Source organism: Pecten maximus, chromosome 3 (assembly GCF_902652985.1).
Source record: "Pecten maximus chromosome 3, xPecMax1.1, whole genome shotgun sequence".
NCBI lineage: Eukaryota > Metazoa > Mollusca > Bivalvia > Pectinida > Pectinidae > Pecten > Pecten maximus.
In genome coordinates, this window is record NC_047017.1 from 27,172,318 (window position 1) to 27,196,365 (window position 24,048).

The window sequence follows — 24,048 nt, forward strand, 5'->3', positions numbered from 1 at the left end:
GTGATACATACCAGAGCCAAGGGAGTCACCAGACTCAGGACTGAAGTCATCTGATTCATCCACTCCGCGATGTTTTTGTCGGATCATGGCACGGTGGCGTGTCGCCCTGCGAGAGGATGACAGTGGAGGGTTAGCATTAGGAGCAGCACTCCTGAAATAAGAAATTGACATTTACATAGCTGTTTCATGCTCCATCTTACTCAACAGTATGGCCAGAAAATGCTACAACATGCATTCTTATCACTATTTGTTTACAGGTCACCCTGGAGCAAAATGAAATGTCATTTTATCATGTAATGCCAGTAGATGTTATAGAAAGCTCAATATTCATTTCTACTGCAAAGGCGGCATTGGGTGTTCAATATCTGCACCAGTTGTGTATTCGTGTTACTGAAATTCAATATATTTAATGACACGAGTCAGATGATCAGCCAATACATTCAGGCCCCAATGGTTCCATCTTGTTAAACGATTCAAATCTCACCATGCAAAAACATCAGAGTTATGTAATACTACTTTTGTTATCAAAACAACAACAGCCAAACACTGGAAATTATTCAAAAATCAATACACAATGTCACCGATAGCAGGAGTGATCTCCTACCATCTCAGCTAATGTTGGACCTGTATTCAACATCCATCTATTGTGACACAATGAACGGCCAAAGCACTATCCTCTCAATACACTAGCTTTCACTGCACACACAGTGCTATGTACGTAGGGTACATGTTGTAGGCATAGGATATGTTAAGTCAGTATGTCAGAGTACAGGTATGCAAGATGACAGGGCCAGGTAATCTGTCTGGTCTGTACATCACAGTACAAGTAGGGAAGATGACAGGGCCAGGTAATTGTCTGGTCTGTACATCACAGTACAGGTAGGGAAGATGATACGGCCAGGTAATCGTCTGGTCTGTACATCACAGTACAGGTAGGGAAGATGACAGGGCCAGGTAAGTGTCTGGTCTGTACATCACAGTACAGGTAGGGAAGATGATACGGCCAGGTAATCGTCTGGTCTGTACATCACAGTACAGGTAAGGAAGATGATACGGCCAGGTAACCGTCTGGTCTGTACATCACAGTACAGGTAGGGAAGATGACAGGGCCAGGTAAGTGTCTGGTCTGTACATCACAGTACAGATAAGGAAGATGACAGGGCCAGGTAATTGTCTGGTCTGTACATCACAGTACAGGTAGGGAAGATGACAGGGCCAGGTAATTGTCTGGTCTGTACATCACAGTACAGGTACATTTTGTAAGGAAAGATGACAGGGTCAGGTAATCTGTAGGCTCTATACATCAGTGTATTACTGTACAACACCTGGACTCTACACATCAGTATATTACTGTACAACACCAGACCTGGACTCTACACATCAGTATATTACTGTACAACACCAGACCTGGACCCTACACATCAGTGTATTACTGTACAACACCAGACCTCCATGGACTCTACACATCAGTATATTACTGTACAACACCAGACCTGGGCTCTACACATCAGTATATAACTGTACAACACCAGACCTGGGCTCTATACATCAGTATATTACTGTACAACACCTGGGCTCTACACATCAGTATATTACTGTACAACACCAGATCTGGGCTCTATACATCAGTATATTACTGTACAACACCAGACCTGGACTCTACACATCAGTGTATTACTGTACAACACTAGACCTGGGCTCTATACATTAGTGTATTACTGTACAACACCAGATCTGGGCTCTATACATCAGTTTATTACTGTACAACACCAGACCTGGACTCTACACATCAGTATATTACTGTACAACACCAGACCTGGGCTCTACACATCAGTGTATTACTGTACAACACCTGGACTCTATACATCAGTATATTACTGTACAACACCAGACCTGGGCTCTACACATCAGTGTATTACTGTACGACACCTGGACTCTACACATCAGTATATAACTGTACAACACCTGGGCTCTACACATCAGTGTATTACTGTACAACACCAGACCTGGACTCTACACATCAGTATATTACTGTACAACACCAGACCTGGGCTCTACACATCAGTATATTACTGTACAACACCAGACCTGGACTCTACACATCAGTATATTACTGTACAACACCAGACCTGGACTCTACACATCAGTATATTACTGTACAACACCAGACCTGGGCTCTACACATCAGTATATTACTGTACAACACCAGACCTGGACTCTACACATCAGTATATTACTGTACAACACCAGACCTGGACCCTACACATCAGTGTATTACTGTACAACACCAGACCTGGGCTCTACACATCAGTATATTACTGTACAACACCAGACCTGGACTCTACACATCAGTATATTACTGTACAACACCAGACCTGGACCCTACACATCAGTGTATTACTGTACAACACCAGACCTGGACTCTACACATCAGCATATTACTGTACAACACCAGACCTGGACTCTACACATCAGTGTATTACTGTACAACACCAGACCTGGACTCTACACATCAGTATATTACTGTACAACACCAGACCTGGACTCTACACATCAGTGTATTACTGTACAACACCAGACCTGGACTCTACACATCAGTGTATTACTGTACAACACCAGACCTGGGCTCTACACATCAGTGTATTACTGTACAACACCTGGGCTCTACACATCAGTATATTACTGTACAACACCAGACCTGGACTCTACACATCAGTATATTATGTTACAACACCAGACCTGGACTCTACACATCAGTGTATTACTGTACAACACCAGACCTGGACTCTACACATCAGTGTATTACTGTACAACACCAGACCTGGACTCTACACATCAGTGTATTGCTGTACAACACCAGACCTGGACTCTACACATCAGTATATAACTGTACAACACCTGGACTCTACACATCAGTGTATTACTGTACAACACCAGACCTGGACTCTACACATCAGTATATAACTGTACAACACCTGGACTCTACACGTCAGTATATTACTGTACAACACCAGACCTGGACTCTACACATCAGTGTATTACTGTACAACACCAGACCTGGACTCTACACATCAGTATATAACTGTACAACACCTGGACTCTACACGTCAGTATATTACTGTACAACACCAGACCTGGACTCTACACATCAGTATATTACTGTACAACACCAGACCTGGACCCTACACATCAGTGTATTACTGTACAACACCAGACCTGGACCCTACACATCAGTGTATTACTGTACAACACCAGACATGGACTCTACACATCAGTGTATTACTGTATAACACCAGACCTGGACTCTACACATCAGTGTATTACTGTACAACACCAGACCTGCATGGACTCTACACATCAGTGTATTACTGTACAACACCAGACCTGGACTCTACACATCAGTATATTATGTTACAACACCAGACCTGGGCTCTACACATCAGTTTATTATTGTACAACACCAGACATGGACTCTACACATCAGTGTATTACTGTACAACACCAGACCTGGACTCTACACATCAGTATATTACTGTACAACACCAGACCTGGACTCTACACATCAGTATATTACTGTACAACACCAGACCTGGGCTCTACACATCAGTGTATTACTGTACAACACCAGACCTGGGCTCTATACATCAGTATATTATGTTACAACACCAGACCTGGACTCTACACATCAGTATATTACTGTACAACACCAGATCTGGGCTCTATACATCAGTATATTACTGTACAACACCAGACCTGGACTCTACACATCAGTATATTACTGTACAACACCAGACCTGGGCCTCTACCTATATAAACACATTTAAGAATCCACAATCGATCCCATTACTGCCTAACAATGTATTGTTGGCATCACATCAAGTCCCACACACTACCAGTGATTGACCTCAGGGTCTCAGAAAATTTGTAATTAATATTTGTCACGATAAACATGTTTAAAGAGCTTCTATTTTATATAGACTGAAATTGATTACATAATATGTTGAAAACTTTTCAGAACAAAGTATACAGATCCACAAATACTAAGTAAAAGTAAAGAAAATAAAACGACTGTTATATCATTAAAAATGCATTATCACTGGACTGCTAATGTAGCGGGACTTTAACAGTTGTGCGAGGAAACAAGATTATCATATCTCTGGTTCAGCTGGCAGGCTATTCAAATGTGGAAATCAGGAGCTCTCGCATGTTCTCCATAGTGCTTGGAGCCAATTCCTAGTACATCTCATTGTCATAAGTTACCTTTTATGCCCCACAAACCAAACAATCGGCACTAAGGCAGGTAAGGGGATAATGAAATGGCTATTTCCCATCAATGAGAGGCCAGATTAGATACACATTTTTAACCCTAGGATACCAGTCCAGTCATACTGTGTTATACAATGTACTTGTTTACTCTGGTAAATGTGTCAAAAATATCATTAGAGTTCACCAACACAATGTCAATAGAACAAACAAATAGGGTTATACAGATAAAATAATTAGGAAATTTGAATTATATACGACAAGTAGATAGACTATAGACTAAAAGGATGGTCAGTATATAACCTTTTGTTACAGTCATGTATCCAATCAAAATGGAAGTGTAACCAAAAAATGCCAAATCAAAATGTCACTTACTAAATTCAAAACTACATGTCAAAACAATAAAGATCATTAAGTGTGAAGAAATCAGTGAAAAGTTGAGATATCTGAACAAAAAACATTTATTTTGGATGGAAGATATGGACACCACCCCATATAATACACCAACATACTTTTTGACAAGTCTATACAAATATAAGTTAATAAGGTAAACTTTTAAATTCACTTTCACGTCAGGTTAACCTAGTTTTCTGGCTCAAAATCTTGACATTACATAAGAAACACTTATATCAGCTTAGCCTGGTGGCCTACCTTACACATGGGAATTACAAACAGCATTAAAAAGGCAATTCCTCCATTGTTCTGGTCTAGCGTTATGTGTAAACCAACCGACTGTGCACTAAATGTATTGCCCAGATTAGGACGGTGTTAACTTAATTTTCACACCTCTAGGTATAAGGCAAAACATCTACTCTATGATAATTAAAAGCTATATGTTATAAAACAGATTTTTAATTTTTTTTTTTTTTTGCATATTTCTATGATAAAAAATAGCATCACTAATTCAAGTGAGGATTACGAATAAAGCAAGCTTCGAAATGTGAGATCAACAGAACATATTAACTCTGAGAACAGAAAGTGACACAGTGGAACTTTAATCTGAGAACAGAAAGTGACACAGTGGAACTTTATATTAACAGAAAGTGACACAGTGGAACTTTATATTAAAAGAAAGTGACACAGTGGAACTTAATATCTGGGAACAGAAAGTGACACAGTGGAACTTTAATCTGGGAACAGAAAGTGACACAGTGGAACTTTATATTAACAGAAAGTGACACAGTAGAACTTTAATCTGAGAACAGAAAGTGACACAGTAGAACTTTAATCTGAGAACAGAAAGTTGCACAGTAGAACTTTATATTAACATAAAGTGACACAGTAGAACTTTACATTAACAGAAAGTGACACAGTAGAACTTTATATTAACAGAGAGTGACTGAGCTGAATATCAAATCTGAGAACAAAAACGACAGAGCTGAATACTAAACATGAAATATTTAACTAAAGACTCACTTTTGACCAGGAAACTCCTCTAGCTGCTGCAACTGTTCTTGGAGTTCCTGGATGGAGTCCTGGGAACAGTCACTGGCTCCTCCAACATTGTCCTCCTCAGCAATCAGGAGATCAGGTGTGGTCACAATGCCCAGACTTCGTGTGGAGGGTTGCTCAGTCACCTGACTGCTAGAGTCCTCTGAAGCATTGCTGATTGGTATGAAGTTCATATCTGAGGGATGGTTTGTCTGACAGCTAGAGTCCTCCATGTTGTTTTTAGCTTCCTTAAATGTTGCAGAAGAATCAACCATAAGTATGTCCACACACTTGGTGTCTGGTTGATTTGGAGTGACCTCCATGATACTGATCACTTGACCTTGGTTGCTGTCGGGATGGTGCTGGGTGTGAGATGCCTCTGATTCACACTCACTTGCTGCTGAAATGCATCCCTGACCTAGATCTAGATGTTCTCCATTGACACCAATGGAATTGTTTACATGATTTAAATGTAAAGAAGTATCTTCAGACATCTCTCCAGAGGGCTCAGGGACAAAGGCATTTAGCTCACCAGGGCAGACCATTGCAGAGGGCTTAGTGGTGGCAGAGGCGTCCATCTCACCAGGGCAGACCATTACAGAGGGCTTAGTGGTGGCAGATGTGTCTATCTCACCAGGGCAGACCATTACAGAGGGCTTAGTGGCCTCCATCTCACCTGGGTAGACCATTACAGAGGGCTTAGTGGCCTCCATCTCACCTGGGCAGACCATTACAGAGGGCTCAGTGGTGGTAGAGGCGTCCATCTCACCAGGACAGACCATTACAGAGGGCTTAGTGGCCTCCATCTCACCTGGGCAGACCATTACAGAGGGCTCAGTGGTGGCAGAGGTGTCCATCTCACCGGGGCAGACCATTACAGAGGGCTTAGTGGCCTCCATCTCACCAGGACAGACCATTACAGAGGGCTCAGTGGTGGCAGAGGTGTCCATCTCACCGGGGCAGACCATTACAAAGGGCTTAGTGGCCTCCATCTCACCTGGGCAGACCAATACAGAGGGCTCAGTGGTGGCAGAGGTGTCCATCTCACCGGGGCAGACCATTACAGAGGGCTTAGTGGCCTCCATCTCACCTGGGCAGACCATTACAGAGGGCTTAGTGGTGGTAGAGGTGTCCATCTCACCGGGACAGACCATTACAGAGGGCTTAGTGGCCTCCATCTCACCTGGGCAGACCATTACAGAGGGCTTAGTGGTGGTAGAGGTGTCCATCTCACCGGGACAGACCATTACAGAGGGCTCAGTGGTGGCAGAAGAGTCCAGTTCACCAGGGCAGACCATTACATAGGGCTCAGCGGTGGCAGAAGAGTCCAAATCACCAGAGCAGATTGGAGGGAGATCAGTAGCAGATGAGGTCTGCTCACAAACTGATATTTCTGAAACTTCATCCCCTTTACATGCGGGGTATATATTATCAGTACTTAATGAACCTTCACCATCACATGATTCAACAGTATTAGGTGTTGAGCAGAAGCTAACATCACTTTTGGTCAATGTCACTGTTCTATCTCCAGCTGGACACTCTGGAACAGGTGTTGAAAATATTTCAACATCAGTTTGAGACAAGTTAGTTTTTTTGTCAACATTAAATATTTCATTTTCTAAGTCAACAGTTGACACTGATTCTGACACTTCAAAATCTGAATGTTTATGACTTTTGCTGGTAGACACACTGGTATTGCTCCCAAATTCAATCACTTCATCATTCAAACATGGAACAGTTTCATTTTGGAATTTTTCACTACTCTCCATCTGTGAATGCTTTTGTTCAGAACTGCCGCATCCTTGTGATTCAACTGCACTTTGTTGTGATCCTGTGTCAGTCATTTGTTCCTGTTGTAGAGATCCTGTGTCAGTTTGTTGTTCCCCCTGTAGAGATCCTGTGTCAGTTTGTTGTTCCCCCTGTACAGATCCTGTGTCAGTTTGTTGTTCCCCCTGTACAGATCCTGTGTCAGTCATTTGTTCCTGTTGTAGAGATCCTGTGTCAGTTTGTTGTTCCCCTTGTACAGATCCTGTGTCAGTTTGTTGTTCCCCTTGTAGAGATCCTGTGTCAGTTTGTTGTTCCCTTTGTAGAGATCCTGTGTCAGTTTGTTGTTCCCCCTGTAGAGATCCTGTGTCAGTTTGTTGTTCCCCCTGTACAGATCCTGTGTCAGTTTGTTGTTCCCTTTGTACAGATCCTGTGTCAGTTTGTTGTTCCCTTTGTAGAGATCCTGTGTCAGTTTGTTGTTCCCTTTGAAGAAATCCTGTGTCAGTTTGTTGTTCCCTTTGTAGAAATATTGTGTCAGTTTGCTGTTCACATTGTAAAGATTGTGTGTCAGATTTTTGCTCATGACTTTGTAGAGATCCTGTATCAAATTTTGGTTTCTTACGTTTAGATTTATTTTCCCCTTGGTCGCCTTCAGAATCCTCCAGAGAATCAGTCAGTTCCTGCTCTCTGGTTGTGCGAGGTCTTGATCCATCCAGAGAGTCAGCATCCTCTAAAGAATCTGAGGAGTAGGACCTATGAACGTCATCGAAATCTGCAGACATTGCCTTGGCAGCATCTTGTAAAATATCACAGACAATAAATCCAGAGCTAGTCTGGAAATTTGGATTGAAAGTTAATTGAGAATTCAAATTTTGTTTGGAACTTTGTGGAATGTTTTGTGAATTTCCATGCTCTGGAGCCACTGTCATGTGTTCTTGATCTATACAATCCACATATACATTGTCAGAAGGAAACTTTTCATCCTTTTTACACTTATTTGGAATATCAATGTGAGAATCCTCCAAGGAATGGTCATGTTCTCGTTTTCTCCCATTTTTACCGGAGTCTGACTCCGAGTCCTGGGACAGATGAAGGCTGACATCAGTCGGGGATATTAGACTGCTCTCCATGACATCAGAGTCATCTAATGAAGCTATAAATACTGGTTTTTCACTGTTCATAGGTGAAATCTTATCATATGGTGCATTAGTTTTATCACATTCCTGATGAACATCCCCAGGTAATAAAGGGTGAACTGCCTGTGGCATGGATCCTTGGGGATCCAGTTCAGGACCAACACCTGACCTACCAAGGGAGCTATTAATAGACCCAGCAAAGGAATGTGCTCCTGAACTCTCAAAGTTGTCAGAACTTTCGGGATAAAATCCAGAGTCACTGTCTAATTCAACTGACCTTACAGCTCCTTGTTGATATTCAAGGTCATTTCTGAACACACTATCATCCCCTTTACACGGTTTAATTCCAAAAGATATTTCCATCTGTTCTGTCGGGACATTACAAACTGAGTTTACATTGCACTGGTTGTCGGTAGGTTTTCCATCCACTGAGGATCCCAAGCTGTCATTCAAACATTCCTGGGCTGTAGAATCCCCTGTCATGGTTTGGCTACATTCCACTTCCTGTACAGTTGATATTTGATGACCTACAGATGATTTTACTTCCAGGTCAGATGTACTGGGGATGACACTGAAGGACTGATGATTCTGTCCGGCTGAAACTTCTTCACTGGCGTCACTATTGTTTGTATTGTCACTAGATGGCACATCATCAGAATCTGACACACTACTGCCATGGTGCCTAGCCCATACCTGCTCACCAGGTGAATCATCATGCAATAATATTACAGGTATTTCTATACTCGCCTCCATTTCCTGTGTATACTTTTCAAATGCATCAGCAAGGGATTCTCCAACAGGCTCAGAATGTCTCCGTGTATCGTCTTCATCAAACTGACGCTTTTTTCGCCTGCGGACAACAGCCGTGTGAGTGACTTGGCCATTGTCCACAGCCTCTGTCTCTTCACCTACTGCCTCAGGAACACTGGCCAGGGATGTAGCACTGTTTATTGGTCGTAGTTTGGTTGGTGTGAGCCGTGGGTTGTTAGTGAGACCCCTATTTAGGGTCAGTGTGGGTTGTGATACGCTCTGTCTAAGGCGGGGTACCACACCAGATTCATCACTGCCATGTCTTATACGTTTGGTCACTGACTGACCAGTTGACCCCGGATCACTCACTTTCTCCTTATCATGACCTTCACCCTTACTTGTATGTTCTGGTTGTGGTGATTTCTGTTTCCTTTGTGCTGGTGAAGCAGGTTTCCCTGGTGATGGGCTAGTGCGTCTTCCAGGGGATGGTGTACTTTGTCGTCCTGGCAATGGTACAGTCTGTCTACCAGGTGATGGAGATTTTGACTTTCTTAAACTTTTTCCATCCTCAGTTCCTTTTTTACTCTCAGTACTGGGGATATTCCTACCTACACCAACACTTGTGTCTTTCTTAACATCACGCTTCCTCACTGAATTTGTCTTAGGCACCACTTTGGATTTCTGTTTAGGTTCATATTTAAATTTTGGAGGTGGTGCTGTATACAGCCGACTTGTGACCTCTTTAGCCCCGGAGGTCAGTGTATCTGAGGCTGGACTCCTGGTTGACCGTTTTCTTGTGGATACTCCTTGGTTACTTGAAGAGCTTGGAAGTGATGAGGATGTGTCCATGCTCTCCACACTGTCTGGTATCGAGTCCAAGGAAGTGATATTTAGAGAGGATCTGAGAGATAGCCTCGCTGACATGGACGGTAGGTCCCCTTCACTGCCCTGTTTTAAAGCCAGGAGACTAGAAGCCCTGAAGGGGAAGCCCAAACTGGATGTCTGAGCATCAGTCAGCACTTCCTCACTACAGGCTGATCTGAGGGGACGAGGTACATCCAGACCGACCTGCATCAAACCCTCCTTTTCCGCTATATACTGGTGTAACTGTTTCTGTTGTCGGTCAAGATCTGTCAAGTCATCATCCTGTCAGGACAAAAACAGGACTGATTAGAATACAACCTTAACAATGAGGTTATATGTACTACACATTCCCTAATAACAACAGAACATATAATATGTATCAGATAGACCATATACCATACACATATTATATAAGTGTACATCTTTTACACATTCACAAACAAATGGTTCCTTCCTTTTGTGAAGTCCTTGTTTCATTAATTGGCCTGACACTATCCTATTTTTATCATTAAATCATAATCAAAGGTTTCATACATAGTAAAATGGGTCTGATGAAGATGTCAACCCTGAGGTATGTTAGAATCCATCCACTTTGTTATGACTGAATGTCTCTTCTGTAACCATGGTACCAGTAAAATTAACATTTATCTACCTGCCAACCTGCATTATCTGTTACCAGCAATAATTAGTTATACAATTACCTGTTTTTCAGTTTCAATACCAAGTAGTTACATAGATAGGGTGTAAATCCAGTCTGATGATTTGTGGCCAATTATATACAGAATACAGAAACCATTCTCTAAGCTAGGTCTAACATGAACATCACTGCTCATAAAACATTGCTCCTCGACATTGAACATGTAGATCTGTACGTCTGATTACTGGATTAGACAAGCACCTGCTCAGCCAGTCAATCAGTACTATAACCTGTTATTGATTTTACCACAGAGATCTCAACAAAACCATATTTTATAGAGCTGGCCAGACATTACATGTACAGTACACTTGTATCTTATTGACTAGGGTAATTAGCTGATACCTGCTGTTTCTAAATCCCTAGGTAAGGGAGGTAACTCCTGCTGGGAAGGGATTAACAGGCGTTAACTGGCTTATCCTGCTGATATTACATCATCAGACTTCATATTGAATTAAACTTATCTAACATTTATGTCAAAGAGTAATGAATTATGTAAAATAAGAATAGGTCTATTTGTCTTTAATCTCAATGATGATTTCCCAGCACAATTTAAGTGATATCCAACAGTTCTGTACCTAACCCCTACTCCAACTGAGTCCAGTCCCCTGAGCGGTAACCCTTCTCTACCTCTCCCTCACCCCCTCTATATATAATGGTACCTACTGTACATGTAATGTCCTGCAGCTGAGTGCGGTCCTCTGAGCGGTTACCCTTTTCTACCTCCTCATCCCTCCTATATATAATGGTACCTACCGTACGTGTTATGTCCTGCAGCTGAGTGTGGTCCTCTGAGCGGTAACCCTTTTCTACCTCCTCACCCCTCCTATATATAATGGTACCTACCGTACGTGTTATGTCCTGCAGCTCAGTGCGGTCCCCTGAGCGGTAACCCTTTTCTACCTCCTCCAGCTGCTGCAGCTCAGCATTGAGTTGCTCCTGAGTTGTCTGGTATTGGTCCTCAATTTCCTCTGCTTCCTCAAAAAGTCTCAGTTCCGTGTCGCGGTATGACAGGCAACGGATGAGTTCTCCCTGGGCCAGTGCCTTGATCTGGCCTTGTAAGGACTCCTTCTTCCTCTCAATATCCTGTAGTCCCTGATCACACCCTACATCTACAGTCTGGACTACACCTAACTCGGTCTGAGAGCCAAACTCAGACTTTGTCCGTCCTTTCTGGACTTTAGCTAACTCTTCTTGTAGGTACTGCTGAACTGCGAACATAAAAAATTATCTCTCCTACAACACACATCTATTAGTTTATGGTTTTTTCTCTCGATGAGCAACGAGAAATTACTTTTTCCACCTAATTTCTATAGTTATAATTTAAGCTATATCATTATTTTTTAATACTGTAATATTGACAGTAAGCTGACAATTCGGCTGGACCAATATCCCAGATTCTTCCTAAGAACTGATGTACTACCTTCGATAATTAGTATAGCCTGAATACATATATAGACCTGTTAGATCAAGATAACAAGGGCCTTAAAGGTCATCTGACTCTAAATTAAAACCCTTATATTATTGTAGTATGTATTCTCTGTAGCAAGTATATAGTGGCACTGTTGGTCATGGTGGCCATCTTGGATTTCTGACCGACTCAATAAATAACAACACTTGGTCTGGACCATCTAAGGATAATTTCTGGTAAGTTAAGAGCTGAATTCCACTGCTGGAATTTGAGAAGAAGTTGTTCAGGAAAACCATGATTGCACAATCATGTTACATAATGGCTGCCATGGCTGCCAAGTCAATGATTTCACGAGGCCGAAAAATAACAACAGTTTGTTGGCCTTCCTTCCTTAACATCCTCATCAATTTCCAGCTCAATGGCATCAGTGGAACTGGAGAAGAAGTTTAGAATGCGTTTTTCAAGATGGCTGGCATGGCGGCCATCTTGGATTTCTGGCCGACCCGATAAATAACAACACTTGGTAAGGACCATCTCAGGATCATTTCTGGTAAGCTAGAGCTGAATCCCACCGGTGGAATATGAGAAGAAGTTTGAAATAGGTGTTGTTCAGGAAAACCATGATTGCACAATCATGTTACAAAATGGCCGCCATTGCTGCCATGTCAAAGTTTTTACGAGGAAGAAAAATAACAACACTATGTTGGCTCGCCTTCCTTGACATCTTCACCAATTTCCAGCTCAATGGCACCAACGGAACTGGAGAAGAAGTTTAAAATGTGTTTTTCAAGATGGCGGCCATGGCGGCCGTCTTGGATTTCAGACCAATCCAAAAAATAACATCACTTGGTCGGGATCATATCAGGAACATTTCAGGCAAGTTTAAGCCCAACAGCACTGATGGAACTTGAGAAGAAGTTTAAAATGTGTTTTTCATCTTGGATTTCGGACCGACCCGAAAAATAACAACACTTGGTCAGGACCATCTCAGGATCATTTCTGGCAAGTTTCAGCTCAATCCCACTGGTGGAACTTGAGAAGAAGATGGAAATGTGAAAAGTTTACGGACGGCGCACGACAACGGACGAAGCACGATGGCTATAGGTCATCCTGACCCTTTGGATGGCAATGATACCTTGTCTGTCATACTGTAACTACCTCAACTTTGTCCGACGAGCTTCAAATATCATTAAGAGCTTATCCTTACATCAAGTAGAATTTTACAGACTTCTCATGATGGTAACCACACATGTATCTACAGACCTAGGTTATCATGGTATTCCCAGACATGTATCTACAGACCTAGGTTATCACGGTAACCAGACATGTATCTACAGACCTGGGTTATCATGGTAACCAGACATGTATCTACAGACCTGGGTTATCATGGTATTCCCAGACATGTATCTACAGACCTGGGTTATCATGGTATTCCCAGACATGTATCTACAGACCAGGGTTATCATGGTATTCCCAGACATGTATCTACAGACCAGGGTTATCATGGTAACCAGACATGTATCTACAGACCAGGGTTATCATGGTATTCCCAGACATGTATCTACAGACCTGGGTTATCATGGTATTCCCAGACATGTATCTACAGACCAGGGTTATCATGGTAACCAGACATGTATCTACAGACCAGGGTTATCATGGTAACCAGACATGTATCTACAGACCTGGGTTATCATAGTATTCCCAGACATGTATCTACAGACCAGGGTTATCATGGTAACCAGACATGTATCTACAGACCTAGGTTATCATGGTATTCCCAGACATGTATCTACAGACCAGGGTTATCATGGTAACCAGACATGTATCTACAGACCAGGGTTATCATGGTAACCAGACATGTATCTACAGACCTGGGTTATCATAGTATTCCCAGACATGTATCTACAGACCAGGGTTATCATGGTAACCAGACATGTATCTACAGACCTGGGTTATCATGGTATTCCCAGACATGTATCTACAGACCTGGGTTATCATGGTAACCAGACATGTATCTAAAGACCTGGGTTATCATGGTATTCCCAGACATGTATCTACAGACCTGGGTTATCATGGTATTCCCAGACATGTATCTACAGACCTGGGTTATCATGGTATTCCCAGACATGTATCTACAGACCAGGGTTATCATGGTAACCAGACATGTATCTACAGACCTGGGTTATCATGGTAACCAGACATGTATCTACAGACCTGGGTTATCATGGTAACCAGACATGTATCTACAGACCTGGGTTATCATGGTATTCCCAGACATGTATCTACAGACCTGGGTTATCATGGTAACCACACATGTATCTACAGACCTGGGTTATCATGGTATTCCCAGACATGTATCTACAGACCAGGGTTATCATGGTAACCAGACATGTATCTACAGACCTGGGTTATCATAGTATTCCCAGACATGTATCTACAGACCTGGGTTATCATAGTATTCCCAGACATGTATCTACAGACCTGGGTTATCATGGTATTCCCAGACATGTATCTACAGACCAGGGTTATCATGGTAACCAGACATGTATCTACAGACCAGGGTTATCATAATAACCAGACATGTATCTACAGACCTGGGTTATCATGGTATTCCCAGACATGTATCTACAGACCTGGGTTATCATGGTAACCAGACATGTATCTACAGACCTGGGTTATCATGGTATTCCCAGACATGTATCTACAGACCTGGGTTATCATGGTATTCCCAGACATGTATCTACAGACCAGGGTTATCATGGTAACCAGACATGTATCTACAGACCAGGGTTATCATGGTATTCCCAGACATGTATCTACAGACCTGGGTTATCATGGTAACCAGACATGTATATCTACAGACCTGGGTTATCATGGTATTCCCAGACATGTATCTACAGACCTGGGTTATCATGGTATTCCCAGACATGTATCTACAGACCAGGGTTATCATGGTAACCAGACATGTATCTACAGACCTGGGTTATCATGGTATTCCCAGACATGTATCTACAGACCTGGGTTATCATGGTATTCCCAGACATGTATCTACAGACCTGGGTTATCATAGTATTCCCAGACATGTATCTACAGACCTGGGTTATCATAGTATTCCCAGACATGTATCTACAGACCAGGGTTATCATGGTATTCCCAGACATGTATCTACAGACCTGGGTTATCATAGTATTCCCAGACATGTATCTACAGACCAGGGTTATCATGGTAACCAGACATGTATCTACAGACCTGGGTTATCATGGTATTCCCAGACATGTATCTACAGACCTGGGTTATCATGGTATTCCCAGACATGTATCTACAGACCAGGGTTATCATGGTAACCAGACATGTATCTACAGACCTGGGTTATCATGGTATTCCCAGACATGTATCTACAGACCTGGGTTATCATGGTATTCCCAGACATGTATCTACAGACCAGGGTTATCATGGTAACCAGACATGTATCTACAGACCTGGGTTATCATGGTAACCAGACATGTATCTACAGACCTGGGTTATCATGGTAACCAGACATGTATCTACAGACCTGGGTTATCATGGTATTCCCAGACATGTATCTACAGACCTGGGTTATCATGGTAACCACACATGTATCTACAGACCTGGGTTATCATGGTATTCCCAGACATGTATCTACAGACCAGGGTTATCATGGTAACCAGACATGTATCTACAGACCTGGGTTATCATAGTATTCCCAGACATGTATCTACAGACCTGGGTTATCATAGTATTCCCAGACATGTATCTACAGACCTGGGTTATCATGGTATTCCCAGACATGTATCTACAGACCAGGGTTATCATGGTAACCAGACATGTATCTACAGACCAGGGTTATCATAATAACCAGACATGTATCTACAGACCTGGGTTATCATGGTATTCCCAGACATGTATCTACAGACCTGGGTTATCATGGTAACCAGACATGTATCTACAGACCTGGGTTATCATGGTATTCCCAGACATGTATCTACAGACCTGGGTTATCATGGTATTCCCAGACATGTATCTACAGACCAGGGTTATCATGGTAACCAGACATGTATCTACAGACCAGGGTTATCATGGTATTCCCAGACATGTATCTACAGACCTGGGTTATCATGGTAACCAGACATGTATATCTACAGACCTGGGTTATCATGGTATTCCCAGACATGTATCTACAGACCTGGGTTATCATGGTATTCCCAGACATGTATCTACAGACCAGGGTTATCATGGTAACCAGACATGTATCTACAGACCTGGGTTATCATGGTATTCCCAGACATGTATCTACAGACCTGGGTTATCATGGTATTCCCAGACATGTATCTACAGACCAGGGTTATCATGGTAACCAGACATGTATCTACAGACCTGGGTTATCATGGTAACCAGACATGTATCTACAGACCTGGGTTATCATGGTATTCCCAGACATGTATCTACAGACCTGGGTTATCATGGTAACCACACATGTATCTACAGACCTGGGTTATCATGGTATTCCCAGACATGTATCTACAGACCAGGGTTATCATGGTAACCAGACATGTATCTACAGACCAGGGTTATCATGGTAACCAGACATGTATCTACAGACCAGGGTTATCATGGTAACCAGACATGTATCTACAGACCTGGGTTATCATGGTAACCAGACATGTATCTACAGACCTGGGTTATCATGGTATTCCCAGACATGTATCTACAGACCTGGGTTATCATGGTAACCAGACATGTATCTACAGACCTGGGTTATCAAGGTAATCAGACATGTATCTACAGACCTGGGTTATCATGGTATTCCCAGACATGTATCTACAGACCAGGGTTATCATGGTTACCAGACATGTATCTACAGACCTTTGATATCACGGTAACCAGACATGTATCTACAGACCTGGGTTATAATGGTAACCAGACATGTATCTACAGACCTAGGTTATCACGGTAACCAGACATGTATCTACAGACCTGGGTTATCATGATATTCCCAGACATGTATCTACAGACCAGGGTTATCATGGTAACCAGACATGTATCTACAGACCTGGGTTATCATGGTATTCCCAGACATGTATCTACAGACCAGGGTTATCATGGTAACCAGACATGTATCTACAGACCAGGGTTATCATGGTATTCCCAGACATGTATCTACAGACCAGGGTTATCATGGTAACCAGACATGTATCTACAGACCTAAGTTATAATGGTAACCAGACATGTATCTACAGACCTAGGTTATCACGGTAACCAGACATGTATCTACAGACTTAGGGTATCATGGTAACCAGACATGTTTCTACAGACCAGGGTTATCATGGTAACCAGACATGTAGCTAAGTACCTGTAGATGTGTATATATCATTGCTACTCATATGTCCCTGGACTCACACTGTAGACCGCAGACGTATGTCACTCCAACATGTATATTTACCTCTACTAAACATCATACCTACATACGCCCCTCTTCATGTAGTCACGGGCATATGTCACCCCTACAGATACATAAACCTGTACTTATCATTATACTTACAGATGTCCTCCTCCTATTGTAGACAAATCATGAAGTCACAGGCATATGGCACTCGTTCAGATATGTATATATACCTTTACATATCATTATACTTACAGATGTCCCTCTCCTACTGTAGAGAGCCATTGGTGAATGTACTAAACATCATACTTACAAGCTTCTTTCTCCTGTTGTAGGCAGTCGCGGGCGTAAGCAAGTTCCTCCTCAGCCCTCTGGTGCTGGGTAAGATTCTCTTCAGCGATTTCAGTCAATGAATGCCGCTGATGTTCAATTTCTTGTTTGTGACTTTCATGTAAACGCCACAACTCCTCTTCTCGCAGTTGCCTCTCCTCCTCAGCCTTTCGATGTTCATCACGTACCCTCTGTAGTTCCCGTCTATAGGTAAAAACACAGTGTTATAGAAAGTCGACAGGTAGAAACAGTACTCAGTATGTCACTTTAACACAGGAGAGCCTATAAAACTCCATATTTAAGTGGCATTCACGCTGATACTAGACAGCATATGAATGCTTCACACGAGCAATCAGACTCCTCTAAGGCAATCAACAGGTTTATCATGCAGGTAAACTAACATTCATGCTTTAAATGCAGACAGGTAAGGCCTGGACTCTGTAATCAATAGTCCTTCATCAGAATCAGCCAGGTAAAACACACAAGTGGGAAGATTACATATATCAGCTGCTGTACCCAGCACAGTGATATAACCCCCAGGATACAGGAATGATCCACTTTAACCACTCTCTCTGGTCACTTTTATTGAAGGATTGGCTCCTATCAACACACTACAGAGATCAATTTATCGGTTAGATATGATATATGTCATAACTCACCTGTGTAAGGTCGTTAACATGATAAAGTGACCAATACCTCCAGTATAATTCAGACAATCTGCCACTTATCAATAATACTGTTCCCTTTAGAGAGAGAAGTTCTACTTACACGTGTCATATAGCAAGTTCAACATTACTAAATGGTTACAACTTATTGAAATGTCTTTAAATTGGGCAATATGTTTCGTGTAAATGAAGATCAATTCAAATTAAGTGAGCAAGCATGAACACTTGGGTAAAATACAGGTAAGGTATTCAGGTATGGTTACTAAGATAAGTAATAGGTCAAAGAACTCAGGTAAGGATATACGTAAGTAAATATAGGTAAAGTATACAGGTAAGATACTCAGGTAAAATATAGGTAAAGTATTTAGGTAAGTATTCGGACAGGTATATAAAGGTAAAGTATTCAGGTAAGAATACTCAGGTAAAATATAGGTGAAGTATTCAGGAAAGGATATTCAGGTAAATAAAGGTAAAGTATTCAGGTAAGGATACTCGATGAGGTAAAATAAAAATAAAAGTATCAGGTCATGCTACTCAAACACGACATAGTTAAACAAAATCTTGCAACAGTAAAAACTCTGGGATGAAATCCTTATAAATAAGCCATCCAATCTCACAATGATAAAATTGTAGGAAGAAATCCATAAATATAAGCCACCCAATCTCACAATGGTAAAACTCTTGGAAAAAAAATCTTAATATATTTGTACATAAGCCTCACAATCCCACCCTACTCAACAACACCAAATCTAAAAATGGTTAAACTCTAGGAAGAAAGCCTTTAAAATATGCATAAGCTACAAATGTCCATCAGCACAAAAGAACCTGAAGGTGGTATATTCTCTGATGAATGTGGTAGGAATTTTCCTAACCTCTACATCCACAGAATCTTCCTTGGAGGTATTTCTGCTGTAAACATTTTACAACATTTTTATGATAGGTCAATAGTATACTAAGATTCTCATTAAAATTGCTCTAGATCAAAGTATATTCCATTCTGATTTCCTTTTAAACTTTTTTTAAATCTTGAACAATAATTACTTTAAGTGATTGATTCAGGCATTATAACTTTAGATACTATCTTCAGTTCAACTACAGGTCATCTGTGACTGTCAGGTAAAGCAAGGTCTCTTTAGGTGTATACACTCAATCAAATGGGGGTTTACAATAATGTACACTCATCTTGGTACTAACATCATCATCCAACAGACTTACTTTGTACGAAACTTCTTGATGAGCACAGCAAGTATCATCCTCAAACCATCATGGTATGCAAACAACAGTTTCTTTGAAATCATCTTGACGGATCACTATATTGTAGACAACTGACCATGCATTACAGGTAAATGACCACTAACTACTGCCACACATGACCAACACTGTCTCAAGTCAGTTACCAAATGCCCAACACCTAAATACCTAATTAACTCTCATGATCATATTTATTAATTATTTATGCTCCTGATATAACAGGCAGTTTAGTACCAAATAATGTTTTCTGATACAACTTGTATGTTTGGAGGGTGAGTACCTGTATGTGGAAGGCAGGTAACTGTATGTTTGTGGAGTGTATACCTATATGTTTGTGAAGGATGTGTACCTGTATGTTTGTGGAGGGTGTGTACCTGTATGTTTGTGGAGGGTGTGTACCTGTATGTTTGTGGAGGGTGTGTACCTGTATGTTTGTGGAGGGTGTGTACCTGTATGTTTGTGGAGGGTGTGTACCTGTATATTTGTGGAGGGTCGGTACCTGTATGTTTGTGGAGGATGTGTACCTGCATGTTTGTGGAGGGTGTGTACCTGTATGTTTGTGGAGGGTGTGTACCTGTATGTTGAGGATGGGCACCTGTATTTTGTGGAGGGTGTGTACCTGTATGTGAAGGATGTGTACCTGTATGTGAAGGATGTGTAACTGTATGTGAAGGATGTGTACCTGTATGTTTGTGGAGGGTGTGTACCTGTATGTTTGTGGAGGGTGTGTACCTGTATGTGAAGGATGTGTACCTGTATGTGAAGGATGTGTACCTGTATTTTTGTGGAGGGTGTGTACCTGTATGTTTGTGGAGGATGTGTACCTGTATGTTTGTGGAGGGTGTGTACCTGTATGTTTGTGGAGGATGTGTACCTGTATTTTTGTGGAGGGTGTGTACCTGTATGTTTGTGGAGGGTGTGTACCTGTATGTTTGTGGAGGGTGTGTACCTGTATGTTTGTGGAGAGTGTGTACCTGTATGTTTGTGGAGGGTGTGTACCTGTATGTGGAGGGTGTGTACCTGTATGTTTGTGGAGGGTGTGTACCTGTATGTGGAGGATGGGCACCTGTATTTTGTGGAGGTTGAGTACCTGTATGTTTGTGGAGGATGGAAAATATTTTGGGGAAGATTTGCTTTTGCTGTACATATACCTGGAAACTTTTTGTACTACATATACATAAAATTGAGGACATGATTATATTGGACTAGTAAGCTTTATAAGACACACACATTTCAGGATTAAAGATCTGTCAATGTTGTATACAGTTTGTGTGTCATTACAGTTTTACCTCACCTAAGGTGGATCATAAAACAATGTACAGGTACCAGATGGTACACAGGGATGTTTCCCATTTCCTTATTCATTAATGATATGAAACAGGACCACCCACACTATAGGTGTGTCCAAATATCAATACGGTAACCATGGTTACTTTACACACAATAGATATGTCAGCATCAACTATCACTAATGAATATGATCACAAAGTGAAATCATGTTGTATACATTTTTTTGTTAATATGAAATGTTTTCATAATTTCACAGCAGTGCATGATCTTTATTGACTGTCTAAGATTGTAAAAATATTGAAATCTACTGATATTTATGAATCTTGATTAAAGTCAAAATTTTCAAAGTCAATTTCTGGAAGCTTTATAATCCAAATCATGTTTAAATTTGTATAGAATATTACTTAACAAGAGGGATTTTGGCACCTACCACTGAATGAACTTTATTTGGTCTATGTAAGACTAATCTTTTTTCTACATTTACCGTTTTTCTCTTCATTATTCGATAACAAGGGCAACCAACATACAGAATCTATGAAACATCTGATAAGAACTTTATATATAAATGGAATGGTACTAACTAGGGGCCAAAGGAAATCTGAAGTTTGAAAATATGTATCCTACATTATAGTACTACTCCAGAAATAGAAAAAAAATAAGAATTGTTTACAGAAGAGTATGAACGACAGACAACCGACTACAGATGTAGGGTGATTTGAATAGCCCACCATCTGATGATGGTGAGCTAAAAATGTGGTATCTCTACAATACATCTGATCTCTTTGACTTATAGACCTTCTAGCCTTTGTGTGGTAAGGCTTTGACCAATCACGTAGCATCTGGAGGTTGGAGACAAGGTATAACATGACTATTTATAAAGATTAATTAATATGTCACCTCATTTACACCTGGTTATAAAGATCCCTTTTACACACCTGTCTAAAGTGACCAAGTCTATATTTTCCACATTACAGTGAGTACCGGCCCCTACAACAGAATATATCGGTTCTCTGCATGGTGTCTAGATGTCAGACAGGATGGTAATGGGATTATAATCAAGGACACTTCAGTGTAGGAAATCATATTTAGAAATAAAGAAGTTATCTACGTTATATCAAACTCACTGTTCTAAGTTTACAACACAAAGCATACTTACAAAATCATAACAAAGTCCTGAATTTGTCCGTGTTTTCCCACCCATAACTATATATACTGTGTGTGTTTTGTTTGAACAGGGCAGTACCCGACCTCCTGGGGACAGCTAGTTGACACAGCCTCGGACAACAAACAATTGCAATCCAATATTTCATAGGTAACACAATGTACATACGAGTGTGGTGATCTAACTGGTAACAACATCAATATAGGCTGGGATGTATGTCTCTTTTTATCAATGTTTTTATATTCTGTTAAGTTATAACTATTACGAAGGAATTTGAGTTACAGCGACACTCCGAATTACTATTGACTAGCCTAGAAGTAATGACTATGACAGGTTGACAAGTGGAGATATAACAGGTACAGGTCAGCAGATGTACCCTTAGTCATGTGTATAATGGGGGGGGGATTAGTTTGATGAAGGCCAGTCAGTATTGTGTCGGTTACCTTTGATGGTTTGTATCTGTATCCTTTGACAGAGTTTTGGTTTGAACTCTCCTGACTGTGGAGGTATGTTTAAACATGTGATGCAATCATTTAAATGTGGTCCCACCATCAGAGCCAATACATGTATATCCAGATGACTGATCATTAACTAGTTTATATCAGGGTGTATCAGATGGGAAATGCTGATCTTCTGATACACACCTACTTATAGTTAAACCCATGTGAATCCAATTGTTTATAATCAAACTGTCATCTAAATAAAATTGTGATCCTACCTCAAATAAATGAGACCAAAATACAGATTTAAGTGGAGACCCTTGAAAAAGTACCAAGAGAATAACACAAAGTGTTCCAGAAGGATCATGTTTTGTTTCATCTATGACACCTGTCATGCAAACCAATGTCAAATCCAGGATATGTCATGTCCTCAAAGTAGGAAACAGGGCAGTGGCAATAATACCATCAGAGATATCAACAAGCATCAAACACATTTTATCTTCAGGCTACACAAGGAAACATGTACCCAATGAGATTATGATATTGACCATCACATTTCCTTAAGGCCTTCATCAACTTATTGACCTGCTGACTTAATTGTGCTTCTATGTTCAGTGAAGCAGATATACTTGCACATTAGTGACAAACTTCAGCCACATAGGTTCTAATGCTTTGGAAAATGCAACATCAGTAATACATATACCATTATTAAAGCTACTATAAATTCAGTGTTACTCTACTGATACTATCGTGAGACATACCGTCCCTGAACTGACAGCTCCACAGTGTTTGGTAGAGAGGCTGCATAGCTCAGTAGTAATAGTTTCTTCATTCTCAGGGATGGACAAGAGTCCAGGGGTGTCACCAGTGCTTGTAAAGGTGTAGCCTCAAACGAACGAAACAGTTACATCCTAAAAGGTGTGCCGAGATTCTTGTAACTCCAGCAGAATATAGCATGGCAGGTAGAATCCGGATCTAGAGCCCACGACACAATCAGGTGTGAGGGAAGGGTGTTAAGGTTAATGTTGTCTATCTGTCTGTGACCACCCAAACAATGTCAACAACACCACAGGATAACAGCGTCAAGTATCCCACCATCTTGCGTTGGTTGTTGACAGCCAGCCAAGAGACATGAATTCTCCCTCTGACAGATATCGTGGGGCTGAGACACCCACATGTACCGATTTATAATCAAA

General features: G+C 41.2%; 1 protein-coding gene across 1 annotated transcript in view; it reads right to left on the reverse strand.

Moving 5' to 3' along the window:
• LOC117323766 overlaps positions 1–24,048 on the reverse strand; it is a 106,109-nt gene that overhangs the window by 17,018 nt on the left and 65,043 nt on the right. Inside the window, exons 25-29 of the mRNA XM_033879199.1 lie at positions 18,028–18,248; positions 11,749–12,113; positions 6,743–10,490; positions 5,680–6,691; positions 12–151 (exon numbers count right to left, since the gene is read on the reverse strand). Of these exons, the coding sequence (XP_033735090.1) occupies positions 12–151; positions 5,680–6,691; positions 6,743–10,490; positions 11,749–12,113; positions 18,028–18,248 (5,486 nt within the window). The remainder of the gene's footprint in view (positions 1–11; positions 152–5,679; positions 6,692–6,742; positions 10,491–11,748; positions 12,114–18,027; positions 18,249–24,048) is intronic.